Here is a 9718-nt window from a genome sequence, read left to right as displayed (position 1 = left end):
CACAGTGCTCTCTGCTGCCACCTCTGTCCATGTCAGGAACTGTCCAGAGCAGCAGCAAATCCCCATAGAAAACCTCTCCTGCTCAGGACAGTTCCTGTCATGGACAAAGGTGGCAGCACAGAGCACTGTGTCAGACTGGAAAGAATACACCACTTCATGCAGGACATACACCAGCTGATAAGTACTGGAAGACTTAAATATTTTTCACAATTTAAAATTTTCAAATATTCCAAAAATGTTTAGAATATGATTGATTTTCCATTCTTACAGGCATATCCAAGCTGTATCCATGTCCTGACTGTATATATAGTTGAATACCTAATATCTCACCTGCTTAGTTGCTCAGTTCTTACACTGAGCATTTACCATATCATCCGGTTGTGGATATTGACTCCTTCCATTGACTTCCAGGTATGATTTTGTGGAAGTGGAGGAAGCTTCAGAAACAAGTACAGTCATACGTGGGCGATGGTGCGGACACAAAGAGAGTCCTCCAAGACTGACATCCAGGAAGAATCAAGTGAAGATCACATTCAAGTCGGATGATCACTTTGTGGCTAAGCCCGGCTTCAAAGTCTGTTATTCTCTTGTGGTAAGTTCTTTTAGTGTATATTACCTGAGAAGAGTAAATATGGCTGCTAATAACAGCACTTGTCCAGGTGGCCGGTAACTGTCCTGTAGGGTTATACCTAAATCAGTCATCTTTATCTATGAAGTACCCCTTTAAGGCAGTGGTATATAGTGGTATTACACTTAGGCATTGGTATCTGAATTTGGCCTCTGCTACACAAGACCAGATAGACATATAGGGCCACCCTGTATAGGATGGCAGGAGATGGTGCTCCGTAGACCAGCCTACAGTATGACTCCCATTAGAGGTATGGAGATAGGGCCAAACCTATCATCTTCCTATATTGAAAAGCACTGGATGCAGCGATCTGCCTCAACCAGGCCGGAGGGTCACTATGCCAGATTACTGGGTGCCAGTATTATAAATGACTCAAAGCAGTGTCCTGGTAGATTTAAAGGTATATTGTATAAGAACATATTGCATTGGTATGATAAAATACAGTATTGCTGTATGTATCCAAAATTAAACCTACTCTGATAATAAGGGTATGTTCACACTGAGTTAAATCGGTGGAATTCTCCGCTGCGGAATCCCACCTGCCTGTGTCCCACAGTATCTCTATGGGAGGGCTTGCGCACTTCCACTCGCGCTGGTAATAATTGACATACAAGTTTTGCGGGCCGGTGGAACTTGCAGTACAGGCCAGATGATCTTCACGGCCGGACCCGCTCACTTTATTTTGTGCACTGACATGTCTCCTGTGGCCGCTATTCAATGAATGTTGCAAATCAGCAACAACGGCCATGATTATTAGGTAGCTTACGTAGTATGAACATAGCCTAGGAGTGTAACAACAGTGGGACATACAGTATGACGGCTAACTACCATATACAGTGGGGCTATAGTGTTTCTCCGAAAATAAGAACTACTAAGAAAATAAGCCCTTTTTTTTATAATAAAAAAAAAAAAATATAAGACTCTGCCTTATTTTTGGGGAATAACACTATGGGGGAGATTTATCAAACATGGGGGGAGATTTATCAAAATGGTGTAAAGTAGACCTGGCTCAGTTGCCCCTAGCAACCAATCAGATTCTACCTTTCATCCCTCACAGATTCTTTGGGAAATGAAAGGTGGAATCTGATTGGTTGCTAGGGGCAACTAAGCCAGTTTCCATTTACACCATGTTTGATAAATTTCCCCCATGGTGTGAAGTGAAACTGCCTCAGTCGCCCCTAGCAACCAATCAGATTCCACCTTTCATTCCTCACAGACTCTTTGGAAAATGAAAGGTGGAATCTGATTGGTTGCTAGGGGCAACTGAGCCAATTTCACTTTACACTAGTCTTTACACTAGTATAATAAATCTCCCCCTATATACTCATATAACTACTCATATCTTTATTTTTTCATACTGAGGAACGGAGCCTTTAAGACATCAAAGGATATAATGCATTTGATTTGATTCTTTCTTCTTCTTCTTTCCTGTCATGTATGACCAGTCTTAATCTCTGCCACCTTGGGATTTTATGATTTTGACCCCCCGACTTTGTAGAAGAAGATGAATTGCCGTACATGCCCCTGCATCTGGCCAGCAGAGAGAATAGTAAAGGTTATTCATATGCCGATGGCATAAATGGTAACGTGGACTGTCATAAATATCGGCTCAGTCCGCCCATAGGGAGTTCTTTGTTTCACAGTTAAAAGACAATGCAAAAAAAAAACCCAGAAAGTAATAAAGTAAAGATAGAAAAGTTTATTACTCTCATAAATTGTAATGCTTGGAGAACGCGTGAAGCCCCGTCATCATTATATCAATAACAGTTTACGGCGGATTGTCTGAAATTGTCATATGAGATTGTTCAATTTTCTGCTGTCGATTTTCTGATTCGGTTATTTATTGGTAAATTAGCTTTTCGAGAAGGAAGAACAAGTGCAGAATATTTTCCAAGAATCAATTAGGCGGCGGGATTTTTTTTTCTCCACATCTATCAGTCATCTAAATTTATCAATCATGGTGATACCAGAGGCCGGCCGGAGCTGCGTTTATTTCCCGTATTGCAATGTTTCACGTATACTATGAGGTGTAATGAAATATAACAGTGTACTGAATGCTGGAATGGGCCTGTCACTATGAATTAGCAGCCGTCTGAACAGGGCCGTGATGAATGGCTACAGATAAGGCTCGCTATTTGAGCCAGAAGTTGGATGAGTTTTTTTTTTGCACAGTAGACTACTTCTATAAGTGACACTGTCCCCATAGCATAGCTAGTCATAGTGGCCACAGAAGCAGTGTCCCTGTTTACACATTCACCATGTCATTATCCACTGTTCTTTATAAGGTTAGACTTGTGGTGTCCCACCACGGGTGTTGCTATTGGTTACACCCTTTGCAAAAGCCTGTACTTATTGTAAGTGGTGATGTAGTAGTGATTAAGTTTCACCACTAGATGTCGCTATTATAGGTATGTGTACTCACTTGTTGCACAGCTGAAGTATGGAAAGGGTTATTGTTTTTTTGTGTGTCACATGGATCTGTGAACCTATGGGAGTACCACCTTCTTCTGTCCTATCATCTCTCACTTTACTTTTTCTTATACACTCTTCACTCACTCACAGCACATTTTAGATATGCTGGAGATAGGAAGTCACATGGGTTAAGGAAGTGTAGAGGTCTTTTGTGTTGGACCTTGTAGAGCTAGCACGCACCTAACAGTTTTTCCTCAAGAAACCTTACCTAGCACTATACAGTGTTAAACCCCTCACAGGAGAGGACACGTCAGAGGTTTTCTCAACCCACGCCGTGGACTAGGAGAGTCACAGTGCAGGACAGTATCCACAAAAAGGCAAAACAGCTAGGAACTGATTCAGATAGAGCAAGTTGCTAGAAGCCTATGACCTCTATATCGCAGCACGGTTGTCAGCATGAAATCCTCAGCATTCCGCTCATCCCAGGTAACAGGGTCTGGGGCTTGTGTCACCCTCTAGGATGGGTTCCCCGATACTGGTACGGCAACAGGTGGTTCATTCCGACCAAGGTCGATGCACAGGCACAAGTGTTGTCTCAAGTATTCTTATCTCTCTACCTCATCCTCCAACATCCCGGCAGAGCACATTACTACTTGGGTTGGGACTCTAACAACATCCTCCCCTCTGCTCCTCTTTTTCTTCGGTATACCTCTCCACACGCAAACCCAGTCAGCACGACTGTGCTCCTTGCTAGGTATTCTTAGCCAACCGTACCATAAGTCTTGGGGGCATCTGAGTACAAGTAGCCGATATAAGGTAAGAAAGGCAACTGCTGATGAAGCCTGTTTCATAGGGCCCCCATATTAGCCCTTATAAAGTGCTCACATTATGATGAGTTCTTGACCCCCACAGTCAAAGTTAGACTGGTGTATAAGAAAACCGGAGCTGATTGACTCTTGTCTCCAGTTTGGGTGCAGGCATGGGCGTAACTACCACTGTAGCAGCCATAGCAGCTGCTATGGGGCCCACCACATCAGGGCGCCTATCCCTGCAATACAATGGATCTCCTGAGCTATCATCATCATACTACCAAGGGGAGATGCCTACCATGGAAGATGCTATGTACTGGGATGCTGGGTAGGATAATAGGGGAGATGTCTAGTTTGTGGACACTATGTACAGGGGGATTTGAGGTGAGATGTCTACCTTGGGAAAAACTAGGGGAGATACCTACCATGAAAGACACTAGGTGAGATGTCTACCATGGGGGACACAAGGGGAGATGCCTACCATGGAGGGCACTATCTACTGGGGGGTATACCAGGGGAGATGCCTAACATATGCTTGCTACTGGGTGGAGGGCTAACAAATGGGGATTACCTACAGTGGGATGGGGGAGAGGAGAGGCGCCCAATCAAAAGTTTGCTATGGGGCCCAGCCCTTTCTAGTTACGCTCCTGGGTGCAGGTTTTGCAACTCAGTTCCATTGAAGTGAATGGAGCTTAATTGTAAACCGCACTTGAACTGGAGACAAGAGTAGCCCTGTCTCTGGAAGAAAGGGGCCACGTTTTTCTAACGCTAGAGAACCCCTTTAACACACTTAGGGTAATATTACACAGGATGATTTTTCGGCGATTAACGATTAATGATAAACTATCTCAAGATGATGAAGGATCTTAATCGTTCACCCTATTACACAGGACGATGATCGTTACTTCCGCTCGTTCTTGCGTTCGCCCTTTCCTGGCTGATAGACTAGGGAGTTAGCGAACAACGTGTTACTACACCGAACGATGTTCAAACGATTAGTAAACGATTAACGATAAAAATAGGTCCAGATTCTATCAATCAACGATTTCCCATTGGTCGTTTAATCGTTACCTGCTATTACGTGTAATGATTATCGTTGAAATCCGAACGATCTAACGATTTTTGAACGATAATCGTCCTGTGTAATAAGGCCCTTACATTGAACTGTGAAATGTAAACAGGTTCTGTGCTTGTGCGCTCTGTTCTTGTTTAAAATTGTAAAATATATATATATTGATGTAAAATCATGAAAGTCATGAGAAACCGCCCGAAAACTGATATGGTAAATATTTCTACCGAAAAAAATGTCTTCTCCGCTTGACAAGATAAGCAGCTGCGTAGATTACCAGCAACCGCTGCTTATTATTTATACAGCTTCTCCTTCTGAGCCGCCGCACTAACCCCGCATGACGTGTGGAAGGATTTTTTTTTTTCCTCGAAATTTTGAATGACTTTTACCTAGAAGCCTTATTTGACGAGTTCCTTTGTTTGTACCTTCGATAGGAATTAGGTAAATAGTAATAATAGTCACAACATGGAATATTTGCTCGGCATTTCTAAGAATCTCCTTTCAGCAGCAACAACATGTTAGGGAAAGTTGTAAAAAAGAACAGCATGGCGCATCTGGTTTTTTTTAAGAGACCTGTAAAAAAAAATGTAAATCTAAATTGTAACTGATTTTTCTATTAACCTCTTATTGAACGGAACCCTTGTACACCATATAACAAAGCTCTTATTACCATATAACAAAGCTTTTATTATAGATCTTAGGGTCCCTTTACATTTAACGATTTGTTGGCCATGGTCAGCTGCAAACGAGAGTCATTCAGCGAGATCGGTTTGCATTGCCTTTACACGGCACAACAAATAGAGCGGCCGGGCTGCACAAATGACCTTTGTATCATTTGTGCAGCTATGGAAACTGACAGTACACATATGTATATATCTGCGCTGTCAGTTTCTAGATTACAAGCAGCAGTGTATACTTACCATCCTCCCTGCTTGTGATCTGGAACCCGACTCTCCCGCCTTCAGACCGCAGTTATATCTCCAGACCTCACCGACTCCACCTGTCAATCATTCTGGAGGAGGCGACAGTAGAAAGTAACAGCAGCGGACTGAAGACGGGAGAGGCGGGTGCCACATCACATGCAGCAAGGATGGTAAGTATACACTGCTGCTTGTGATCTAGAAGCTGACAGCAGGAATATATACATATCTGTGCTGTCAGTTTCCCGTTATCGTCCACACATAATACTGTTTACAAAGGAAGATTAGGGGCTAAAAGTGATAAATTTTGAAGTTTGCTCTAAAGACACAATCACTCAAGGATCCGCTGATCAGCTCCTCTTTGAGACAAAACCCCAAGGCTTCAATTGATCGATATACTACCAAGATTTCTGTCCTGCAATCTTCAGCCCCAGTGTACAGAGCTGAGCTGCAGGGCTGCAAAAATGATCCTTGTATTGTTTGTGCAGCTATGGAAACTGACAGTACATATATATATATATATATATATATATATATATATATAAAATATATCTGTGCTGTCGGTTTCTAGATCACAAGCAGCAGTGTATACTTACCATCCTCGCTGCTTGTAATCTGGAACTCGGTCTCCCATCTTCAGGCCACTGTTGTATCTCCAGGCCCCACCTCCTCCGCCTGTCAATAATTCTGGAGGAGGTGATGGTCTGAAGTTACAGCAGTGGCCTGAAGATGGGAGAGCTGGGTGCCAGATCTCAAGCAGCGAGAATGGTAAGTATACACTTTTGCTTGTGATCTAAAACCTTACAGCAGGGATATATACATATCTGTGCTGTCAGTTTTCCTTTATCGTTTTTGTCCACACACAACCCTGTTTACACAAAAAGATGTTCGGCTGATAGCGATAAATTTTGAAGTCTGCTCTAATGACACAATCAGCCAAGGATCAGCTGATCAGCTCCTCTTTAAGACAAAACCTCAAAGCTTCCATTGATTGATATTCCTCCAAGATTTCTGCCCTGCAATCTTCGGCGCCTGTGTGGAGAGTCACAATCCATGCTGGTCTGTCGGGGTTGCCAAGGCAACCACAGGATTCCCAATAGGCTTAGGCCTACTACTACTAACGTATCCTGCCTTTAATGTGTTTAATTGGGAGGACATGTCAATTCTTTGTGCAGAGATGCGTGGAGAGTGGAGGTGCGCGAGCCCTCCCATTCAAACCGATAGAAGGCAGGATTCGGTGCTGAGTCCACACAGAGGGGTTCCTCATGGATTCTCGGCGCCGATTCCATAGTGTGAATGGGGCTTTAGTGCAAAGGTCTTATAAATTAGAAAAAAAACGTACCTGCAGTTGTCTTGGCAACTATACTGTCCAGTGTGTCTATCTGTGGCAGCTACAGGTGCAGACAAGAACGCATTTTTGCTGTAGATGTACATGATGCTCTTTATCCAATTGGGCGCTCATTCCATGACCCATATTAGAGCAAATGAAGCAGAAAGAAAGCCCCGACACTGATGTATAGATGCAAAGTTGTTCAGTTTATCCCATCACATCAGCAGATTACAGCAAGCAAGAATGATGTGTTTCAGTGTGAACCTTCCTCAGCTAACAGGGCATGTGGACATCATAGAGAAGGAGGTTGTCCCACCTGTGAGAGTGGCTTTTCCTCTGGAGGACTTGACGTGACTTGACACTAGATGGAGCCTACTCCATATTTGCCAGTTATTCAGTTCAGTTTATAGACAGAACTTAGCTCTTCATTTCTCGCTAGTGCCAGCATGTCATACTTTCTATCTATATCTCTGCAAAGGATTTGCTTTTTAAATCTCTATGAAGACATATAAGGAAATTAATCAGTGCAAAATGTTGAACCTATTAAAAATGGTGTTTAAAGTGAACCTACGACTTCTCCTAACCTGTCTGGTATAGTAAATCCTTGTATTCCCCATAACATAACAATTCTGGAACATGTTTTGTTATAGCTCTGCGATGCTCCGATCCTCTACTATTCTTAATAGAAATGTAATGAAATGTCCAGTTGGATGTTACCAGTTAGGGGCGTGTCCCTACACTATCTAACACTGTCAGCTCTGATTGGATAGTGTCAGACAGTGTATGAACACGCCCCCAACTGGTAACACCCAGCTGGACATTAGAAGAATAACTGAGGGACGGCTCAACATAGAACCATAACAAAAGATGTTCCAGAATTGGAATTTCATGGGGAACACAACGATTTACTAAAGAGTCTACCCTTAAAGTGGACCCATGGCCTCTCCTGACCTCTACAGAGAGGTCAGGAGAGGCCATGGGTCCACTTTAAGTGTAGACCGTTATGCCGCCGGCGATCCAAACATACTGCTTTGTATCCATAATTGAGTTCAAATATTAATTTGACCTCTACGTCAAATTTCGAGGACATCGAAGAGTAAACTTTTTCCCAGACAGATGCCGTAAACTTTGCATGATTATTATTCACTTTCAATGCACTGAATCATTAAAACATAAATGAAGATAATGAACCTGAATTTACATCCTAAATGGCCAATTAAAAATAATGATATTGCCTACCTATATCCGAACAAAGCCCCAATGTTCTATATGTGAACGCTTCAATTTTATTGTACTCGCCGCTAAATATAGTCATTAAGAATTTTTCGGCTTAGCTCTGGATCCAGTAAGGGTCTTTAATCATGACAGATTTTTTCTTTTGTTGCACATAAAAGACATCTGTTACGCTCTTTTTTTTATTTGCGCATCTCCTCTTTTGTCTGAATTCGTTATAGACTTGGCGACAAAATCCCTGATTATGTGCGCAACTGTTTGACACACTTTAATGTCATTTTATTTTATTATATTTTATGTAATGTGTAATATTATATTGGCAGCAAGAAGCAGGGATGGATTTTTCAAAGCACTTTGGGCTATTTCCAGGAAGCTTTAATTAACCCATTCTTTCTCGGTATATAAATGTGTGTACTTGTGGGAAAAATTCTATTTTATTTTACCCTAGAACCTACAAATGAAGATAGCTAAATATGCCTCAAAGAGAACCTGTCATCACTTTAATGCTGGCAAAACCACAAGTCACCAGGGCGGTCCTAGGTGGTTTTTGCCCACCCTACGTGCCATGATTTACTGATATTATTTGGAGATAGAGATCTATCATTCAAGCCCAGTGGGGTGTATAAAAGCCTCTGTGCACCATCCCGATAAAGTGGTATGAAAGTGATGATATGTTCCCCTTCAAGTGAACGCGTCACTGCTCCTGACTATTTTGTTTTATTAAATCCTTGTATTGCCCATGAAATAACAATGCTGGATCACCTATTCTTATAGCTCTGTGATGTTGCGTTCTTCTGTTATTCTTACTAGAAATGTATGGCTCAATAGCCAACTGGGTGTTACCAGTTGGAGGCGTGTCCCTACACTGTCTGTAACTGTCAGCTCTGATTGGATAGTGTAAGACAGTGCAGGGAAACGCCCCCAGTGCTTAACACTCAGTTTGCTATTGAGTCATACATTTCTAATAAGAATAACAGGAAGGGCACATCACATAAGGGAATCTATCATTATAAAAAAAAATGCAGTCTAACCTGAAGGCATCATGTTATAGAGCAGGATAACTAGTAATGTATTCAGGTAAATCTCTGCTCATTCTGGGCTAAATAGTCATATGGGTGGTCCTACTCAGTGATTGACAGCTTAGCCCAGAATTTATTTTTATGAATGAATAACAAGCTATCCTGGAACAATTCCTATAAAACTATATATCAATCTGCTCAGCTCCTCCTGCTCTATAACATGGTGTCTGCAGATCGGTATGCATTTTCAGTGTGACAGATTCCCTTTATAAGACATGTCAAAAACAGTCATTTTTAT

The 9718-nt window shown here is 42.1% G+C and overlaps 1 protein-coding gene across 1 annotated transcript in view; it reads left to right on the top strand.

The window, feature by feature from the left end:
- The window catches only part of PDGFD (platelet derived growth factor D), a 155413-nt gene that overhangs the window by 72258 nt on the left and 73437 nt on the right, over positions 1 to 9718 (top strand). Inside the window, exon 3 of the mRNA XM_069969748.1 lies at positions 412 to 592. Within this exon, the coding sequence (XP_069825849.1) occupies positions 412 to 592 (181 nt within the window). The remainder of the gene's footprint in view (positions 1 to 411; positions 593 to 9718) is intronic.

This window comes from Dendropsophus ebraccatus, chromosome 5 (genome assembly GCF_027789765.1).
Source record: "Dendropsophus ebraccatus isolate aDenEbr1 chromosome 5, aDenEbr1.pat, whole genome shotgun sequence".
Classification (NCBI taxonomy): Eukaryota; Metazoa; Chordata; class Amphibia; order Anura; family Hylidae; genus Dendropsophus; species Dendropsophus ebraccatus.
This window is presented reverse-complemented; position numbering and strand designations above follow the sequence as displayed.